The sequence below is a fragment of the Triturus cristatus genome, chromosome 12 (assembly GCF_964204655.1).
Source record: "Triturus cristatus chromosome 12, aTriCri1.1, whole genome shotgun sequence".
NCBI lineage: Eukaryota > Metazoa > Chordata > Amphibia > Caudata > Salamandridae > Triturus > Triturus cristatus.
Window position 1 is genome coordinate 429,098,303 of NC_140595.1, and position 22,725 is coordinate 429,121,027.

General features: G+C 42.0%; 1 protein-coding gene across 1 annotated transcript in view; it reads right to left on the reverse strand.

Annotated features, from left to right (window-relative positions):
• GAN (gigaxonin) overlaps window positions 1–22,725 on the reverse strand; it is a 290,872-nt gene that overhangs the window by 167,079 nt on the left and 101,068 nt on the right. The window contains exons 2-3 of the mRNA XM_085638473.1: window positions 22,416–22,530; window positions 9,458–9,808 (exon numbers count right to left, since the gene is read on the reverse strand). Coding sequence (XP_085494599.1) covers window positions 9,458–9,808; window positions 22,416–22,530 — 466 coding nt within the window. The remainder of the gene's footprint in view (window positions 1–9,457; window positions 9,809–22,415; window positions 22,531–22,725) is intronic.

Genomic DNA, 22,725 nt, shown 5'->3' on the forward strand with positions numbered 1-22,725 from the left:
GACCTCAATGAGAACATCTGGATGGACAGGCACCCCCTTCCACGCATTCATGAGGTCCTCCCCCTTATAAAAGGAACGAGTTGTTTCTGCGTCCTAGACCTTTCCACAGCCTACCACCAAGTAGAGCTCCACTCTGATTCACGTCATATCACGTCCTTCGTAAATCCACTGGGGGCATTCAAATACCTTTGCATGCCATTTGGATTGACTTCTGCTGCCTTCCAGAGGATCATGCAACACGTTCTGAAAGACCTTCCAGGAACCCTTTGCTTTCAAGATGCCATACTCATCCATGGGAAGGATCTGGAGGAACACAATACCACTCTCAGAAAGGTGTTAATCAACTTGGAAAAAGCTTGTCTCACTCTTAAAAAAGAGAAATGTCACATAGGAGTGGGATTGGTCAAGTGCCTTGGGTACACCATCTCTCAAGATGATATTAAACCCAAACTGGACTTGGGGGAGGCAATCCAAAACACTGCAGCCCCTACTTGTGTGGAAGATCTGAAGTCATTTCTGGGCCTACCAGAATATTATTCTAAATTTGTTCGCAATTATGCCACCATAGTTGAACCTCTGCGGAGTTTTCTCAAATCCAGAACCCCCTTCATATGGGCTAATGACTGTCAGGATGCTTTTGTAACATTAAAGGAAAGCATTATTGCTGCCCCGTCCCTGGATTGGTTTGACGCCACCAAACCCATGATTCTTTGCACGGATGCTAGCAACAAAGGCCTGGGAGCTAGTCTCGCCCAATTCGCAGAAGGTAAATAACAGATTGCTGCTTTTGCCTCCCGTGCTCTCAAGGGTGCAGACGCAAACTACACCATGGTGGAGAAAGAGGCACTTGCCTACTTTTGGGCGATTAAATATTTACATTTTTTTTGTGGGGCATACCATTTACCGTAAAAACCAACCTCAAACCTCTCATGTATGCATTTACCACGAAAGTGTCAGTTAGAACAACCCCTAGGATTGCCAGGTGGATTCTAGGACTAGAAGGGTATAATTTCAAAGTTAAGAATTTACCAGGGACTCAAAACATTGTAGCAGATTTTTTATCCCATTCACCGCCTGTGGTGGATGGAGAAACTATTTTTAGTGAATGTGAGGATATTACACTTAAACTTACTTGTTTAAATAAGGAGGAATGGGAGGATTGTGTGCAAACTGATGCAGAAATTAGTTCTCTCAGAGAATTCATCAAGAATGGTTGGCCTGCTGCAAAAGGTGACGTTCCAGCATCTCTGTGTAAGTACTGGGATGTGAGGTTTGAATTAAACATACAAGAAGGTACTGTTTGCAGAGGTGAGAGAATCGTCCCACCAGAGAGTCTTACAGAGAAGATTGTTGACCTAGCTCACATAGGCCATTTAGGGCGCAGTCTCACAAAGAACAAAATCCGCTTGGACTACTGGTGGCTGGGCATGGATGCAATGACTGAAAATATTGTGAGGGATTGTTTGGATTGTAGCCGCAGTGACAAGAGCCACCAAACCTCAATTTTCTCCGGTAGAGGTACGGGACCGCCCGTGGTCCAAGTTAGCTCAAGACATTAAAGGTCCACTGAACCTTAAGAAGTTGAATGAACATTTCATCTTAGTGTTGGTGGACTATCACACTCGTTGGGTTGTCTATAAATGTGTTCATCAAATCAACACTAATATTCTCACACAGTGCTTGGAAGGTGTTTTCTATGATGAGGGCATACCAGACAACCTTGTTACAGACAATGGTGTGCAGTTCATCTCGGAAAATAAGAAAGAGTTTTTGTCTTACAGGGGCATTACCCATCATAAGACTGCTATGTATTGTCCCCGTGCAAATGGATTAGTCCAGCGAATTAACCGCATGTTCAAAGAATGCCTACAGAGGGCGGAGGTTATGGGTATCCCTGCCAAATCTGCCTTACAAGAAACGATTTGGGCTGATCGCTCTACCCCCAATAGTGTGACAGGGATTTCCCCGTTTACCTCTCTCAAAGGTAGAGTTCCTAAAACTAGACTATCTCCTCCAGGGTTGGTAAGGAAAGGTACATGTGTTGTGAACCGCAATGAAATTTCCAGAAGGGTGGATGTACACCAGATCAAATATAAGAATAAATATGACCAAACCAAGCATATCAAATCCAAAACTTTCAAGGAAGGAGAATGGGTCCACGTGGACCTACCCAAACCACGCAGAAGTGAAGCGTCCAGGTTTTTTGAGCCTTTCAGAATTGCCTGGGTGGGCAAGAATGTGGTCCATCTAGAAAATGGACAAACCTGGAGCATTGACAGAATTATTTCTCACAAACAAGTGGGTGATGTTGAAAACAGTTTTAATCAAGAGAGTGGGTCAGAGACCTTCAGTCCCAGGGGATCTCTGAGAACCAAAACCACACTGGTGTGGGTTAGGGACTATTGTGTAAAGTGACTGCCTTACGGTTGTTGGGTTTCCTGTTTCTACTCGGTCTTGCATTGGTTCTCCCTGTACTTCTATTCTTTGTCTTCCTTCTCCTCCTTTTCTTCTCTTTCCCTCTATCCTCTGTCTCTTTCTTCTCACCCTATGTAAGGAGGTGTGTTATTATCTCCTTCCTTTATTGGTATATTCCGTCGCCCCTTTCCTTTGACCCAGTTGGTAGCACCCTTGTCCTGTTTGCCAGCATTCCACAGCTGACTCCAGCTGACTAGAACCTGTGGTGGTGTGAAGATGAATAAAGAAGATCTCTGAAACTACCTATGCTTTGTCTTCTTTTGTAACAGAAGTACATAACCAGCCTCCCTCCAACAGAAGGAGTCATCTGCGCTATGAAGGACTCGCGAGAAGAGAACCAGCAGAACGCAGAACCCAGGGATCTGACGGACACCGAGGATGTTAGCAGGAGGATCCCGAAGGAGAGCCTGGAGAGAGACGTCGAAGAAAGGGGTCACCTGGAGATAGCCAGAAGGGAACCGGACTCGCTCCGGAAACAGGAAGAGACCGGCCACACTCCTGGAGGGGCGTGGCTACCAAAAGGTACGTCACCGCTTTAGGAGACTCTTCCTCAGAGAGTCAGCAGATGCCAGTAGTGAGAAATAGAGAAGAGGGGGAGGGAAAAGGTTACAGGATCTTGCCTTAAATAGAAAAACCTGGCACTCCTCTGTGATAAACAACACTGATGGTGGCAATTGGGTGTTTTTGAAATCACCCTCATGCCCTAACCCCTCAGAGTTTGTACACTTGGACAAGTTGTCCTAAAGACCGTTTTTTTTTTTTACTTCCCTGAGGAACCCCCCCCACCTCCCCCACTTTACCTGAGCAGAAGGTACCCGAGCTCCTACACCAGAGGATCCAAGAACTAGCAAGGGAGGCTGTACCTAACAAACTACCAATTAAGTGTTGTTCTATCTTTACCTTAGTCATTCTCATTGTCTCTCTAGTGCAACACTGAACCAAGCAGAATGGTCTATTTTAAAAAACTATGTTTGATGGACTCTCGTGAGAGTCCCGTCGAACTCGACTGTCCACCTTTGCAAATATGGGAGCTTCATATCGCCAAAACTACAGAACAAATTAACAAAAAGCACTATCTCCAAACCAAGATCGAGCTTCCTGACAAATTTGGTGTCATTCCGTTCAGTCATTTTTCTTAGCCAGCCCCCCCCCCCCCCCCCCCAACCCGGAATAGATCACCCCGAAACTTTCCATGCACAAACTAGGCAGAAAAAAAACTTTGTGTAAAGTTTAGTGAACATTTGTCAAACGGAAGAGCCTAACTGTACGGTTTTCAAAAAGGTAAAGATACAATCATCAGTATGAACAACACGCCACAGTGCAAGTGATAGACAAGGGAAAGTTTTTTATAATTTCAATGAGAAAGAAACTGCAACTGATTTTGTAAGAGGAGTTATAACAGGGCAAGAACTGAAGCAAATCTCTTTAAACTATGACTAATCATGAGGAACCTCAACATTTTAAGTTTTGATTTTGTGATCTGTCTTTTAGAAGATGTGCTTGGGGAAGGATTGGCAACATAGCACACATGGCATTGTACAGTCCTCTACAGTGATCTTGAGTAATATTTTTCAGAGTTAATTTATCTAGGGCCTTAGGAAGGCTGTGTTAAATACAAAGAAATATCCTAGTATACAATAATTTCTAGTGAGACACATGCGAAAAGTGGAATTCATGAGCCCAGAAGAAACCACCAATTCAATTAAACACTCACCAAAGTGAAAGGCTTCGAAGGCTAGCAGAAGAGGAACAACCCTGAATATGTTGGATGTGGAGAAGCGGATTCTACTTTAGGACTGGAGACAATATAACTAGGGATCTTGCCAGTGCAGTGCTACTACCCTTGCTTGATGACACTCTGGTAGGATTATGCTTTCCACGAATACATCTCTACCAGGGCCCCAGTAGCAGTGTGGCCATGTACATGCTCACTAAGAACTTACCTCCTTCATAGCCCTTTGGAATATCTGTGCATATAGTAAAAAGAATGTTTAGTTTTTTGTCAAGTGCCACATTACTATTAAAACCATTCTAACACATTTAAGGACATCACATGAATTTTAGGAAGACTGTCAGTTAAAATGACGTTGCTTAATATACTAATTGTTTTTGCCTCACTTAACACTCCTTATCTACTAGTTCTGACAAGAGTTCGATGTTGTCTTCATTAACATGGCTAAATTATATTTTAGCACATAGGGTGCATTCTATGTAGAAACATGTATTTTCTTGTCGAAATACTGTTTACACAGGCTTGTCTTTCTGCACAACCCAGTTACTCCTAGCTCAGCCTGTAACCGTTGCTACAATCTTCTCTTCCTCTTTAGATAATTCTAGGTTTGTACAGTTAAGTCATTTTACATTGGAATATCTGGAAAAGATAGGAATATCTTTTCCACCACAAAGTGAGAACAGAGTTACTGAAGATATCAACACTCCGCCGACAGGAAAGAAGATTGGGAACACTGTTTTCTACAGCTATGCGTCTTTCGCTTCTTCCAGTCTGTTTCCTTTAAGCCATAGTCCATTACCGTCCTTTACTCATGGGCATGAATTTTCGGAGTGAAGCCTTTTAGAAGGCGGGAACGTTCACAAAAATTCATTTTTCACTGCAACTACTTACGCTTGCATTCACATAACTCGGCGAAAGAGGGTAATTTTGAGGATGAAATGGTAGGTTTTTGTGACCAATGTAGAAGTGATCTAAAGTATAAGGTTGAGTGTAAAGACTACATTTGTCAAATAAATAAATGTCAATGAGCACAAATTTTGAAAGCAAGATTACTAAAGTACTATTCCTGTGTAGCCACCCCTCCCCCCCCCCCCCTCGCAAAGACCAAATCAATCTTTTGTACTGCAAAGATATCACAAAGATACAGCAGTAACTGTGGCAAGGTCTTCACCTTGCAAATCTGTTTTTCTATGTATTGATAAACACATGGTAAATCCAGAGTACCTGAAACCAGGAAGTTTCATAGATATGTTTAGCTGTGCGATTGAACAGATGATGGGTTTAGAAAAAGACAAATATACCACCAGAAGAGCTTAGCTGGTTATGATAAGACACACCCAAACTGTGGAACTTAATTTCAAAATGGTGTACAAATCCACCATAACTATGGAATTGTACTTAGGCCCTAGTACTACTATAACATACCAAGCGTCTCTCTCTCTCTCTCTCTCTGTGTGTGAACTCATACGTAAAGTACAACTTCAGCCATACACGAAAATGAATATTAGGTACCTCAAGAAACAATTCAGTAATTTATAGACCTTAAAATATTGTACACAGCACTGTTTGTCACCATGGTATTTACTTGCACTCCCATCAATACATCAACAACATTCAAGAGAGTACTAAGCTCCAGTAACCTTTGTCTCCCTTCTAGGCTGTCACCTCATTCTAGAAGGACCGATGACCCTTTCCCTCACTGTGTATGTACACGTTCATGAATCACAGTAACAGTACTCTTTTGGTGGTTTGCAAAACAGGATATACTACTGATAAATGTAAACAGGTTTAAAAGGATAAAACATCACAGATTTTGTTTTTACTCCTAATTCTTTCCATATACCGAAAATACATATTACAACCAATATGATTCTAACAGTCTGCACGTTTCAGCTTCTTTCACCACTCCTTATTGTACTTTCTTCAGGATTTAACAGACAGATAAAATAATAGAAATACCTTCCACTGTTTACATAAAATACCAGAACGTTTCTGCTAGAATGCCTTTGATCACAAACATTCATCCATATGAAACATTACAGACTTGTTATCCAGGTTCTATATCACATACCTCTTTCACCAATTTTATGAAAAATACAGAAATGCAAAAACATGGTCATGCCTTGCCGCTATTATAGATTCAAACAGGAAACAAAGGAACAGTGCCGTAGCACTGGCACTACTTCTGTGGAGATGGACAATGAAGAAACACAAAAATTTAATAAACTATAGGCACATTAAATATTATACAGTAAGTAATCAGATAAGTGAGGGAAGTAGCAGAGTGAAAGTGGATCCTAAGGATTTTAGGCAATAAATGGATAATGTGAAGACGATGCTCTGTAAACAAGTGATGGGTGGAGGTAGCTCTCAGGTCTAAGTCTCTCTCCTTAAATCCAGCAATCATGAACCAATTCTGAACTACTGCTGTTAACTATCAGTTTCTTCTATGCTGATGAACTGCATTCAAAAGCTTTAGGAGTCCTGGGTGGATGAGGAGGTGTTTGGGTCAACTGGAATTCTGCAATATAGCTTTAACTCAGGAATCTCAGATTTCATCTTGGGACCTCCAGTTGGCTTCACAGGTGGAACAGGATCCTCCCTTTGAGACTCTGTCAGAGGCTGTTGTCATTGTTTTGATGCCGACAATAGTGCTTTGGCGGTTGGTGCTTTAGCTCTTAGGATTGAGAGGTTAAGAGTACTTGTGCTTCATTTATAGTTTGACAGATGCTGTGATTCTCTAGTTAAAGACAAATTTTCACTGTCTGAATCCCTTCACCGTTTCTTCCAGACCAAGATATCATGCTTTATTTTCTTCAAGGTCCGGTGTTCTTTACTTCAAGGATAAACAGTACGGACTCTGAATGGATTTCAATTATAGGATTGCTTAATTACTAGTAGACTTCCCATATTTGACATTTGGCACAGCAAAAAAGATTGCGAGCAGTCCACGCCTGATCTTACTCTATATATTCAGGCATAACATTTGTTTGGGATTAGGACAGCAGTGGCATCACAACCCTTAGAGGCAGCATCATGAACAATATTTTCAATGAATCAATTTGATCTATTTTTTTCACAATTATTTTTTCTACATTGCAAACATTAAATAGGAGGGCCTCTTTTGGGTGCATTAGGGTCCAGCGTGCTGGCAAATGTTCTGTGTGTTTACAAGTGTTATGAAAACTTTGTTTTATTGTTCTAATGTTATCTTCATTAGGCTTGGACATTTTTGTCTCCCAACAGGCCATGCATTCCCACCAGCCCAAAAGCTTTTCTGCAGGATCTCCTGGCTTATCTAGGGGTCAAGATTTCTTGGAGTTTCTAAGGATCTGTCATGTCAAAGAACAAGTGGCCTCCATTCAAAAATGGAAAGAAAGAGCCAAGGCCTTGACTAGTAACTTACCATCTTGCATAACAGACTGTGATAAGGAAGAAGTAAATTCAAAGTAATGAAATTAACAGCAGTCAGGATATCAAGAAGGACTAGAAAAGCCAACACATCTGACAATTATGAGCTAACACATGCAAATACAGGCAAAACAAATGTCGTTTTCATGTTAACTGATTAATGCCACACCTATTTCTTTGCCAATGCTTGTTTTAATTGCCAAAAGATATCTATGGGCACCATGAAATGGTGAATTCCTACTACGAAAGAAGGCAAGAAAGCAGACACTTACAAAGGGCTGTTTAATCTTGAAGCAAAGAACATATCCCTAGTAATAGCTATGTTGAGTTGTACCAGCAACTAGTGGAAATCAAGCTAGTCGAACCTAAAAAGCTGGCATAAGTAACTGCTAGCATATAAAAAATAATGTGTGGGAAGAAAACACTAATGGTTGAGAAGGCACAAGGTATCGGGAATGTCAAAGATCAGGTACAAGGGAAAAGGAGGGGCCCTAGAACAAGTGAAATCCAATTTTACCAAGTGGTGTTGGGAGAGTTTTCACATTTACTCGTAAAGTAGGGACAAGCATAGAGGGAACTCCAACCAATAAATGAATCTAGTCTGGGGTTCCATAAGGTTGAGAGCCCAGTGGGAAAAGGTCCAAGTAGAGTAACAGACCAGTAATTCTCCTGCAGAGTTCGTGACAGACCCGAATATTAGCCTAGGTACGAACTAATAGACAATAATACTGCAACATTTAGAAGTAGCTGCTGTTTAAAGCACTGGTGCTTCTTAGACCACTCAAAGATAATTAGTTGATATTATTGCTTTGTGTAGGAGAGGCCTTTATGTTACTTCAGAACTAGTCATACGGACTGCTAAAAACACTGTTACAAGGGAGATATCTGTTGTGGTAAATTGAAAGCTTGAAAGCCCTTATGCCAATGTTTATGCCCGATGAGGAGAAACAAAGGGCTGAAGGGGTGCTCAGAAAAAACCGAAACAAGGGCATGGCTAGGACCCGGGTGCTTGCACTTTATAAGGAGATGATGTGGATGTGTAGGACTACAGCGGATAGAGAAGCCAGTTTGCGTGCTCACGGTCAGAGCAATGTCACTGGAGCAGACTAGCTGAGCACCGGGGCGATGCCCACTAGGTTAGCAGAAAAACAGTTGCAGGGGAGAGGACCTGACAGGCGTGCTCACAGTGAGCCATGCCCAGGTTGAAGGATGATGAAACAGGTGCTGGGTGCTGACTGCCAGTATAGCCCGACCCCAAGATGGCCGCCCACTGACGTCTTGCAAGATAACAGCTTTTGTTAGTGATCTTACGAGACTTTAGGAAGGTCATCGTGGGAATGGGAAAAAAAGGCAATAAAATAGAGAGAACATATTAAAGCAAGGCTTACAAAGATCCTGACAAACAAAATTGTTTCTGTATACAAGGCATGCTAAATTAATGTGGGACAATCGCGTGTGTTTTTGAGATGAAAAATAGTTCCTCATACATTAAAATTCAACCACTCCAGAGGAGATGAAATGATACACCTAACAGCCAATAGTAGAAAATGAAAGTGTAATACTCTTCTGGGCTGGAGTCAAAGCCCATTCTATGTATATTTAAAGAAATAATAATAACAGACCTCCCAGACAGCTATAGTGGTCTGTAAATATACCTAAAAAGTAGGCTTGCAGGGTTTCATAAAGCCGATTTTTACAAAAAATGCATAAAACCATTGTGTCAAATTCAGAAGTAAACAATCTTTTACCAAGGCATGTTTCCTGTCACACTCTTGTTCTGCAGGTAACCCAACATATTCAACAAAACATCCACAAAAAGTGAAATGCATAAAACCATACCTTTCTTTCCTCAGAATCATGGGATATCCATCGAACCACTGCTTCAAATACATGTCTTTCATTACCAACATTTAGCTTCTCGAGGGAAATGACCTCCTTTAATTTTTGGTGGCTTAGTTCCAGGAATTCTTCTGTGTTGCTCACATCGCGAAAATGAGTTTCAAGGAATTCGGTAGCGATGTAATAAACATGGTTCAGGCAATAGTGCAAGGCAAAGTCCCGAATACCAATACAGTTTTCTGGTGCGATGCAACGTTCCAAGAATTCACAACACAGAGTCTTAAGATCTGTGAGTAGAAGCAAATCTGCTGCTTGCACTACATCTTGAATAGTCTCATCGCTCAACCTTATCTATCGGAGACAAAAATTGAAAAAGTTGAAATGTTAGTTGATGCAATACAAAACAGCATTCAGACCAGTTCCAATGATACATAACATATGCTTAGGAAAAAATACCAGTGCAGCATTCTTTGAACTTTTCAAAGTGGCTTAAAATAATGCTTCACACCGTAATTCTGCCATTAAGTGCTACAAATAGAGTGATGCAACCAAGAAGGAACCCCCTCTTAAGATTCTGTGGGGCAAATCCTTGAGTGAAAAAGAGCACGCTTCCTGCTTCCACATCAGTTAAGGTAGTTAGAATCAGGTGCTGATAAACAACTCTGCTAAATATCTGGAACATCCAGATTTTTGACAATTCATCATCATGCCTAGGATAAATTATATCTACTACAGTTTCAGAGAGAAAAGAGTTGCACCTCAAATCTGCAAAGGGTTGTAAAGCCGCTACCAAATGTTAAGTCCATCTTTCCATGGTGAGAAAGATCATGTACAAATGAAGAAAGTTCAAGATGATTGCCAATCTACCCAAAAGGGAGTGTCAAAGCAAATGTACCCAAAGATCAGACTTTGTGATGTTCCTAGCGATGACAACAACCACTAAGCACTGTCCACAGACCTACAGGCCTCCCTCAATAATCAGGACTCATTACTTGAGTAAGTATCGCTTCGTGGTGGGCTAGCTAGGAAGAAAAAACCTGTTGTTTCCAAAAAGAACAAAGCTGCAGGTCTCAGGTTTGAAATTAATACCTGAATGAACCACAAAACCTCTGGAATAATGCCGGCTGCACTTACGAGTCCAAAGTAGTGTTGTTTGGCTCAAATGTACAAAGGCATGTTTGACAGAAACTAAACAATCCGTATCACCACAAGAACCTCATTTCAACTGTCAAGCAGGGTGGTGGAAATGTGTTGAGTATGATTTGCAGTGCAGGGCCAGAACACTTACTTCATAATCATTAAGTCCACCAAGAATGCCTCCGTACCAGTGCATTTTAGAGGGAAATCTGAGGCCATCTGTCCAACATGCAAAGGTTAGTCAAAGGTGGATCCCGCAACAAGACAATGATCCAGAACACACCATTAAAACTGTGACTGAATGGATTAGAAAGAAGGGGGGAATCGAGATTTTAGAATGAATAAGTCAAGGTCCAGATCTCAACCCCATTGACATGCTAAGACGAGACCTAAAGAAAGCTGTGCATAAAAAGATGCCTTCAAACATCCCCCGTGCCTAATCAGTGCTGTGAGGAGGAGTGTGCCAGAATTAATCCTATGCAATGCAATGACTAAAACATTTACCAGGAATGCTTACTTCATGTTATTGCTACTAAAAAGGGATCATCCCTTTGTTTAATCAAGGATTCGCCACTTTTTCCACACAAGGTTTCTGAATATGGTCTGATTTATTTACTAAATAATGGCAACTTAGATTTGTGTCTGTGTTGTTTGTCACAAGAGATTACATTTACCACCTGTAAGGACTTGATGACTAGATGAAGGTTAGATATGTCTTGATATGTAAAACCAGAGGGTTACGTTCTTTTTCACAGCACAGTAAGAGGATACTCAATTCACCAACCTAAGCGTATTTCCTTAATTCAATGACACCTTAAAGAGCAGATCAATATTAGAGAAAAATACTGATGACCAGTGTATACCTCCGACGATGGTGTAAGTGTGCTAACAAAGTAATAGTGAAGAGTTGCAGGAAACCACACAATCGTATGTCTTTTAACAGGTTTCATGTGGTGCTCACTTCAATGTCCCCGAGCGCAGATCAAGTTACGCATTACAAGTTAATCTCACTCAGGTTTAAGACTGGGCAATAAAAGTTATAAAAAGAAATATACATTGTCATAGTATTATCTTTCATATGTTGCAGGCAATTCAATAATCATACTAGTCTATCCATACAAAGTTTTCCAAGTCACTGCATTTGAATCTGCAAGGCTGAATATTCCAATACTTACACCACGCTCAGACCCTCGGCATGACCGTGTGTTGGCAAATCATTAATGAACTATCTCACATAGCCCATGAAGTCTCATTGATATCTGCCCAAGAAACCAGTGGCACTATGTTTTTCAGTTTACTTGCAGATATCCCAAAAACATTTCCGACCCGACACATAGAATGGTTTGCTCTCTCTCTCTATAAGGGCGCAATGGCCTCTGGTGTTGAGGCAGGTCTTCGTCTGACTGACGTCTCCATTATTGAGTCGGAATTAGGATCAGACTTCAATAAGTAAGGACCCTACTGAGGAGCTCTGTGCTTTTTAATAAGGTGAAGTGTCGCTGCCTTCCTTCACAGTACCCGGAGTCAGGCATTTTTCCTCTGCAATGTCTACTAAACCTCGGACTAAAGTGAGATGAGGTTGTGTTGACGCCTTTGGTTATAAGGTTTTTAGAGTAACTGCAATATTAATTTGCAGGGTTTGCAAAGGTATATGCAGCTTGGTAGGTCCACAGGCCAAGATCTTGTGGATTGTGTTGATTTCATCTATCTATAGGGGAGACACAAAAGGTAAAAGCCATTGTTGAGGAGGGCGTAAGAGGAACTAGTACCATTCGGATCTGAATAGGGGCTCTAAACATTTCAGGGTTTTCTATCCCCCATTTCTTCCTTGGTTTGAGCGATACCACTTGAGAAGGATGGAGATCTTATGGGAGAAGATAATGGTCTTTCACTTCGTCCCACGAGACACTGATGTTATTGTTACGATTGTTTTCCAAACCTTGCCTTGTTAATGGCTAGTGATCTTTAGTTGGTATGTCCCCTATCACCCCCACCGTAAATGGTATGTTCCAAGTCCCTGAAGGGGACATTAGAATGTTGGTGACAGAGTTGTTGGCTGATGGAGAGAGGAGTGAGGAATAAAGGACTCTACACTCACCTTCGAAGCGTGTACTTCTTTATATCACTGGCGACGATCTGTGTAAGGGGACAGATGTGCCTTGCTCCTCCCCTTCTGCATATCTCCATCAGCTGTTCCTTCTCGACGTTGGATTCGCATAAATATTCCATATCTGAGAGGACTGGTTGGTGATCTTGTGCAATGACCTGCTGGCTTCCTGTCATTGAAAGTTATTTCGGCACAGGCTTGGATGCGCGGCGGCTGGCGTGAGGCACTGGTTCGACTGGTTCTGGTATGCGCATCGATCGATGGTCCTGCCTGGGTGACTGTCACTAAGGAGCTGGTCAGAAACGTCTTGGTGCTTCTTCCTGTGTGCCTTTATCTTCGCTGTGGGGCCGGTATATTGCCGCATCTTCGTCATCCTGAGGGGTCGAAATCAATTTCAGTCAGGAACAGTGTGGTGTTTGTTCGCTGATGTCAAGGGAGAATTCGGCTGTGGCGCGTCGTTGATTTATCAGGCGGACTTGTGCAGTTCCAGTCAGAGACGCGCCTGACTCTCCTTGCCTGGGAACACTCGAAGCGGATCCTCCTGCGCACCAGCAGCTGCGAGACACTAGTCTCCATCTAGTGCCCTGTTGCCTGGTTACCTCAGGAAGCTTTCCCTGCTGAAACAGACGCCGCCAACGTTCCAGTGAGTCTTTCTGCGTGCGAGTTACCCTGAGTGCCGATAAGGTGAATCTTCAATTTCGGAGACACGCACTCCATGGCGTGTCTAATTAACTTTTCGGTGACACGCACACCATTTAGTCCGTAAGAGAGATTTAGCGCCATTGTGAATTTCCTCATATTTGTTGGTATTCTGCGGAGATAAGCACTCCAATGCGTGTCGAGGCAATCTTTCGGTGGCACGCACACCAATATAAGCTGTAAGGGAGGTAGTACATCTATGGCACTCGCTCTATTCACGATTTATTACACCGCAGTTCCGTCACTGTAGTCTAGCGGAGATACGCACTCCTTGGCGTGTCACTATACAAACGCTGTTTGATAACTTTAGCAACTTTACATTTCGAGATTCATTGATTCCCTCAATTCTGTTGATTTTCTGCGGAGATACGCACTCCATTGCGTGTCGAGGTAAATCTTCGGTGACGGGCACACCAGTATAAATCATAAGGAAGGCAGTTACATCTCCATGCAAACGGTCAAAAGCTGGTTGCAACCGCAATTCGGCGCATAGCACTCATCATATTTCTACGCTCTTTGCTACGTAGTTTAGCAAGTGTCTGATGCCATACCGACATTGACACTCTCAGCCAGGCAATATTTACAAGCTACTGAACTTATTTGGGGGGGCGTTCCAACTCACATTACCGCCAAATGCAAAGTTAATGTGTCATATGTTTCATGTGAATTGAATTGTGGGTTCCTTGTATTATGATATAGAGCTTGCACATATATATTCTTAAGGTTACTGTGGGTGCTGGTTACGCATCGCATATGCTCAACGTTAACTCATGTAAATCTTATGATTGCACAACACTGGTGTATTATCACAGTATTTAGGTGTACGTCACAATTTCAACATAGTTTTTCCTCCTTCCACAATGGCGGCTGCCAGCATGTTACAACCTGAATGAAATGGGGGAACCAACCATTCCATGGGAAGATTGGGAGAAAGTATTTGAATCGTATCTAGTGGCAATAGGAGGGGAAAAGTTCAGTGCTTTCAGGAAACAGCACATATTACTACACAACTTGGGATCAAGTGGTAGGAAGATATTTGAGTCACTACCGGAGCCTGAGGGAGAAGAAGAGGATGAAGATGCTTATGAAACAACGTTGTCTAAATTGCGAAGTCACTTTGGGGACAAAATTACTATAGTCTTGGAAAGACGCAAATTTTTCAGTCGGGCGCAGGGCAAGCAGGAGAATGTATCCACTTACATTGCAGTTCTCAGAGGTTTGAGCAGACTTTGTGCTTTCAATGATCTCAATTACTCACTGATCAGAGATCAATTGGTACGCTGTACAAACAGCAAAGGAATACAAAGGAAGTTGTTGGAGAAGCAACCGGATCTCCTGGAAGCAATTAAAATTGCGAAATCGATCGAACACACAGCGATCTGTATAAAAGAAATAAATTCACCAGCGGCAAGTGAGAGAATATCAGAGGTAGCCAATCTAGACGAATAATCTGATGTGTACAAAATCAAAAATGAACCATCAAAGAAAAAAGACAATTGGCGTAGCCAGACAGTGAACGCTGAGAATGGAAAATTAAAATGCTATCGTTGTGGTAGCAACAATCACTTGGCAAATGATCTAAACTGTCAAGCCAGGCATGCTTGGTGCAGAAAATGCAACAAGAAGGGGCATCTTGCAAGGGTTTGTGGGTGCTCTCCAAAGAAAATGGGGGCAAGCCAAGTCACCGCAACGCAGGTCAAGAAAATTGTGTTACAAGTCAATGAAGTGGATATTCAAGAGCAGCAGGGGTACCCTGTATGTGATGTGTCTTTCGATGGGAAGAGAGTCAAAATGTTTGCTGATTCGTGCTCGCCTTTCACCCTGGTGAACTTCACGGATTTTCAAGCGGTTTTAGAAAAAGGGCAGGACAAGCTGGAAAAAGCGGATATTGCTCCTAGCGGCTATTATAGAAACCCTATACCGATGAAAGGAATGTTTAAATCACTTATTTCTTTCAAAGGCCGTCGTACACTAGGAAAGGTTTACGTACTAGAGAATGGGTCAAACCTACTGGGATGGCAACATCAAAGAGAGCTAGGAATCAAATTGGACCCAAACAATCCAGAACAAGTGTTGGTAATTAATCCTTCAGGTCAGAGCGGAAACGTTGCAAGTGAGTTTCCAGAAGTATTTTCAGAGACCTTAGGGTTGCTTAGAGACTTTCAGCACAAAATTCAGTTAAAACAAAATGCTACACCGGTGGTCCACAAGACAAGACCTATTCCACATCTTATGTGGGAACCTCTGAGGAAAGAGATAGACAGGTTGGAGAATCTTAACATCATTCAACCTGTGGATTGTTCTGAATGGGTCGCCCCGATTGTCATTGCTAAGAAGGGTCACAGTCAGGACATTCGCATGTGCATTGATCTACGAGATCTAAATAACAACATATTAGTGGAGAGACATCCCTTACCCCGCATCCACGAGATGTTAAGCACCATGGGCGAAGCTAAATGTTTCAGTGTTCTGGATCTCTCCATGGCATACCATCAAGTGGAGTTACATCCAGACTCTAAAAAACTCACTGCCTTCACCACACCCATGGGCACCTTCATGTTCTGTCGCATGCCGTTCGGATTGGCCTCTGCGGCAGGGGTATTTCAAAGAATTATGCAACATATTTTAAAAGGGGTGCCAAAAACGCTTTGTTTCCAAGACGATGTCCTGGTCTATGGTGCCAGTGTGGAAGAAAATGACAACGTTTTAAGACAAGTCCTGTCTAGGTTCAGAGATGCAGGACTTACACTGAAAAGAGAGAAATGTCAATTTGGCGTGGAGTCTGTGGAATACTTAGGACATTGTATTTCAAAAGATGGTTTCAAACCTAAACATTGCCTAGTGGAAGCGGTAAGAGACGCGCCTGCACCTACGAATAAAGATGAACTTAAATCATTTTTGGGGTTGGCCGAATATATGGCAAAATATGTAGACCACTTTGCGGATCTAACTGCCAACCTGAGGGACCTCACAAAGAATAACAAGCAATTCAAATGGGCAGAGGAACATGAAACATCGTTTCAGAGAGTGAAAGAAGGCATACTATCTGCTCCGTTTTTGTGTAACTTTTAACACAACCGCAGAACCTTCCTTACTACGGATGCTAGCGGAAAATGGTTAGGAGCAACGCTCTCGCAAATTGAGGGCAAAGAGAGAATTGTCGCGTTTGTTTCAAGGTCACTTACCAAAGCTGAAAAGAACTATTCGGTGGTGGAAAGAGAAGCATTGGCTTGTTTTTGGGGGGTAAAACATTTCAAATTTGCTGGGTTTAGAGGGTTTCTGTTTCACAGTCAGATATGTTCCGGGTATCCAAAATTCGGCAGCTGATTTACTGTCTAGAAGCCCAATTGACAAAGAGGAACAATTTGAGACTCCTGAGTACCCGGTCTTCCAGCTCAGTTTAGACACCATCACCACACAAGAATGGCTAGAGTGCATGAACTCAGATAACAACATGACACAGATCATTGAACACACAGTAAAGGGTTGGCCCGATTCTTCTGATCAGGTTAGTGCAGAATTAAAAACGTTCTGGGAGATACGTTTTGAGCTTAATGTGGATCAAGGAAGCTTATTCAGAAACGACAAAATAGTTCCACCAGAGGCTATGAGGGGCAAGATAATTGACCTTGTACATGAGGGCCATTTGGGCAGGAGCTTAGCGAAGGCAAGGTTACGAGAAAGATATTGGTTCCCCAAGATGGACTCGTTAATGGAGGCAAAAGTTAAAAATTGTGTCACATGTTCCAACAGTGACAAGTCCAGAATAACCAGGAAGTCACCCTTATCCCCTGTAGCGGTACCGGATAAACCATGGGAGAAGGTTGCATTAGACATCATTGGTCCCCTCAACTTCAAGGGGGTGGGGAAACAGTTTGCACTAGTTCTGATTGATTTCCACTCCCACTGGACTGTGGTCAAAATGGTCCATCAGATAACGACCGTATCTGTAATTCAGTTTCTAAAGGACACGTTTGCACAGGAGGGCATACCGTCCTCCATGGTAACGGACAATGGGGTCCAATTCACATCCCATGCCATGATAGAGTTCTTGAGTAAACTTAACATAACACACTTGAGAAAAGCACTATACTGTCCCAGGGCAAATGGGTTAGTGGAAAGAATGAACGGCATGGTTAAAGGGTGCATACAATTGGCGGTGATAAATAGAATACCCACTGAGCAAGCGTTACAGGAAATGTTGTGGGCTTATCACACCACTCCTAATTCGGTCACGGGAGTTTCTCCTTTTCAGCGCTGAGAGGTAGGAAACCGGGGACAAAATTCTTCCCGTATTGGTTAGGAGGCGGTCCCACGTCACAATGGACAAGTACGCTTTCAGGGACAAAATTGATGCACATCAAAGTAGGTACAAAGCTCAATATGACACCAAACATGGGACCAAAGCTCCACAGTGGAAAGTGGGAGACTGGATATGTGTTAGGGTGCCAAGGAGGTACGACGGTGAAACCAAGTTTTCAAGACCGATGCGCATCAAGGGTGTAAGAAACAACACAGCCATATTAGATAATGACCAAATGTGGAGCATGGACAGGTTAGTGAAACTGCAAAGCCCACACAGCCAACCTTATGACCAAGCAGAGATGTCACAAAACCTTGACACCCAGAGGTTACCTGTCACACGAAGAACATGCAGAACCCCGGGGTGGCACAAAGACTTTATTAAATATAAGTAGAGAATTGTAGCTTAGTTATGTATTGTTTAACTTTGTTCATTTGCATTAAGGGGGAAGATGTGTTACGATTGTTTTCCAAACCTTGCCTTGTTTTTTTTTTTTTTTGTTTTTTTTTAAATCTTTTTATTTGCAGAAATAAACAAATCAACAACATGGTCAATGGATTCGCATTAACGTCATTCAAACCTTGCCTTGTTAATGACTAGTGATCTTTAGTTGGTATGTTCCCGTATCACCCCCACCGTAAATGGTATGTTCCAAGTCCCTGAAGGGGACATTAGAATGTTGGTGACAGAGTTGTTGGCTGATGGAGACAGGAGTGAGGAATAAAGGACTCTACACTCCCCTTCGAAGCGTGTACTTCTTTAGATCAGTTATCTTGCAGAACATTCTAGTTGGGGACAGTTAAAATGGCTGTAACTACTCTGGTAAGGGGTATTCAAAAGGTATGCTGCATCCTGGAGGCCTTTGTGGCAGTGGATACGGATGTAGACTTATAGGTGTCAGACAGGCCTTGAAACGTATTCTGGTGTAAGTCGCCCTTCTTGGGAGCTGGCAAAATTGAAAACGTTTAGAACCTCAGAGTGACGTTCTTTGAGAAAGAAGTCAAATAAGGCGAGGTTAGCCTTGGGAGTGCAGAGGTCTTACTGAGGCTACGGAGACGATGATAGTGTCTGTTATCATCATACAAGCAAACGCCGATGAACAGGGTGACACCTAATTGTGGAACTTCTACGTCAAAGACGATGATGGCTTTTTTTACATTTACCGGCACGACCATTTCGAGGACGATGGATGTCTCTTCGACATCAACAGTGATACTGTGACCATTAAACTGTGAGTCTTTGATGTCAAAATCAGGAGGCAGATGTCTGGTCTCTGAGGAGTGGTCTCTTTGGTGTCATGACACTGAACCTGTTTAGAACGATGAGCCAATGCTCTGACATTGTTAACTTTGAGGCAGATTTTGAGCGACACAGAGAGATGCTGTTGGTGGGTATCCTTACTACTCTGCTGTCTCTACTTGGATGTCCTGCTTCAGGAGTCTTTTACAGGATCAGTCTTCTTCTAAAAGGGTGCATGAGATGATGTTTCTCAAGTCTTTTTCCTTTTAAACCTTGAAGTATCCCTCTGAGTCTTATTCATTTCCGGTCTTTCAATGTCCTTTTGAATTTTTTTGGCAAATAGGACATTCCTACACTGAATGTGGAGTCGAGAGACACCCCACAGAACTTGGGTGGGTGACAGACCACCTTCTTCCTCCAACAGGTGGGGTACTTCTCTACGACAGAGGTCATTCTGACCGAAGAATTATGTCAGGCACTGGCAAAAACACTTAATTCAGTAGTAAGACTTAAAAGATATCAAGTGAAACTGAAATATTAGTGAGCATGAGATACTTAGCTGGAGTACAAATAGAGGTTAACTCCTCTGAGTACACAATGTTGCTACATAGATCAGGGAGAACAGATCACAATGTAAAGGGCGAACCAGGAGAGGAGTAGACACTAAAGTTGAGTGTTGCTGGAGAGAGTGGAGTCCTGAATATTTAACATGCACACTGCAATTACAAATTTAAGACTCTGTAAAAATATATATACTGGGGGAATAGTAATGTGTAAGGAATGCAATATACCTGATCATATGTACAACTGTAAACATATAACTGCTAATAAAAATATTTTTTTTTTAAGAAAGTGAAAGTGAAATATAACAGGAAATGATAGAAAGATTAACAAAAAAGGGTTGAAACTTCATGTGTTCTGAGATCCTATTCACAAAAGCCGGAAAAAAGCACAGACTGTGTGAGGTAACTGCCAGTACGATGCATCATCAGTAAGTACGCTCCTAAAATCTTAAAGCGAAGGATAACCATTTCTCAGCTTTAATGTCGGCCTACCAATCTGCATTTGTTCCTTAATTTTATACACTTTCAACCCCATTTGCAACGTGCATGCTGCAATGCAGACTTGAAATGAGGTGAGAGGTAGGGTGCAGCGGGCAGAGCGGCTGACTCCGTAGCACAGGGCTCTCGGTTCAATCCGGCAGCAGCTCAGCTACAGGACCATGTGACTCTGGGCAATAGCTCACTTAATCTCCCCAACAGCCCCCAGCGCCTTGGAACATTAAGGGGCGATATGTTCGCGCTTTACAAATATGGATTATTTATTTAAATTTAATTTAAAGGGAAAAAAATATCACTTTTGAGAGCAATGTGTGTCAATGGGAAAAAGTTTATGACTATCAATGAATAGCCTACAATTCAGAACCACCATATCTGTGGCGGAAGAGGTGTTGGACTTTGTTGCTGCAATGCTACCAGAACACCAACGAATATCAGGGAAGATTGGAATATATAATATTATTGTCCCTTACCAGAAGTCAAGTGGGATCAAATCATTGATATCTACTTTAAAATAAATTGCAGGGAACAGGTCATCAAATTTCTAAGAAGAAAGAGTTCAGAGTTGCTCACAATCAATGGACAAGGTAGTATTGGCACGGAGAGGTCTGAAAAAAATCAACACCAATGCCACATGTGCAAAAACGGCAATCTTTCCTGCCGCCATTAGCAATGCTAAACATCAGAGACCCCTTGCTACAGACGGAAGCCAAATTCATAAAAATTATCGCACAGCTCTTTCTAATCTGCTCCAGTTGCTCACATCTACTGGAATGGTTAGTGTGCATGAATCAAAACACAGGCTCTTTCACTTTTACCTTTTTCACATGAATACACTATTCTTTTTTTAAATAGATGAATGTGGTGCTTTCTGGAAATTGTCAGATAAATATATTATTAAATTGGACATTCATTCATTTTCAAGGTACAACCTTCAAGTGAAGCCTATTCCTTATTGCCCGATCAGAAGTGCTTTAGAACGTAAAAACTTTCAAAGCCCCAAAGTAGATCATAAGCGGGCACAATTTACCACACTCTGCATTCAACTACAGTTTCACCTCAGACCGTCAAGCAAAGTTTTTTTTTTAAATCTACAGACGGCTCTCAATATGTAGAGTTAGTACCTGTATGTAGCCATAGTAAAGTGTATACTGAACAGTGCTAATGTCTTAAGGAATTGTAGGTCAGGACGTGGTGCTTCAGATTATGAAATATTTATCATTTATTCACTACAAAGTATCCTTAAACAAACACACTGAAAAAAATGTACAACCCATAAACCTTTGGGTACATGAAATATTCAGCCAGTCAACATCCTAGGTACAGCTCATATGCACAGGTGAACCCCGAGAGCTTCCTCTTTCTTCGCTACTCAACATCCAGGCAAGTGCTAGTTTTACTCATGTGCTTAAAGCCTTTAAATTCTTCCAGATCTGCAATTTCAGTGAGCCATCAAGGGGTAAATGGTTTCTCAGAGAGGGCGCATCCACTAGTGTGCAGGCTTCCAATAGTCAAGTTAGTGAACTCTCCAATTCCCAGCTCGGACCACCCATGGGGCGAAAACGGAGTACTCAATCTCTTCCTTTCATGGCCAGCTAATGACAACCTCTTCAGAAATGAACTCTCTGCCAAAGTGACGATGCTGCTCTGACTCCTATCAATCAAAACAGTATCAGATGTTAGAGCTATCGATTTCTTGCATCGTAATTTTATTCCAAATGGCGTTCCCCATATGACTGCCAGGAGGGCCAAGAGTAACTTTCGATCTATCACTTATCCAACTTTTCACGATGAACCTAAGTTTTGTATGGTCTTTTGACTCCACACGTACGAGGCTGTCACAAGAGTATTGCGACCTAGAGGAAGCAAACAAATTTTGATTTCGGTTAAGAAACCTTTTCATCCAGTATCATGACTCACGTTGAACTGTGGGGTCAGATGGGTAATGCAAGGGGCAGTTTATTTGGTAATTGCTCAACCACAGGGGCCGTGGCTTCTAAGGTCTTCCTGGTGGGCAGCTGCCTGGAAGACCCTATGAAGGCTGAGAAGTAGTCCATGGAGTTGATCTTTCAGAAAATTATTTCCAAGCTTACTAAGAATATAGCTTCTTGGGTGGTGAACAAGCTTTGAAGTTGCATTTTAAGAGCATGTGTGTTCAGACATACAATGTAAACTTATCAAGCTATTGTGAAGACAAGTCAAGATTGTATTAACAGCAAGAAGGTGAGGATTATCTCACCCATCGGTGGTCACAGGTCCACCATAAGATGTTGACAGGTAGTTCAGACACCTGATTTTCATATGATTAACATTGTGGTTATGATGTATTTGTTCTATAGAGTGTTTGCATCAATTGTGTCTTAAAGCGGAGTCATATACGCTGTTTTCAATAGACTGTATTAAACTGAAACATACCTGTCCACTGAAGATGTAATCCAGTATTTCTTTCATAATGGCAAAAGAAATACCCTCTAATTCGATCCTGTAGATCGACCCGTCATCTTTTGGAGGATTATAGTTCAATTTTGTTCTGAAAGAAACAGCAAGAATTCAAAAATATTAAAAGGTTTTGCAGGATACAATATATGTAAACAACGTGGAATGGCATTTAAAAATAATGCAGTGTTTTTTTAAGTATAATAGATGAAGCACAGAGTACTTGAAAAGTCAAGCACATTTGATTTACCCCACCAAAAACGTGCAATCCTTAAACAGGAATCGTAGT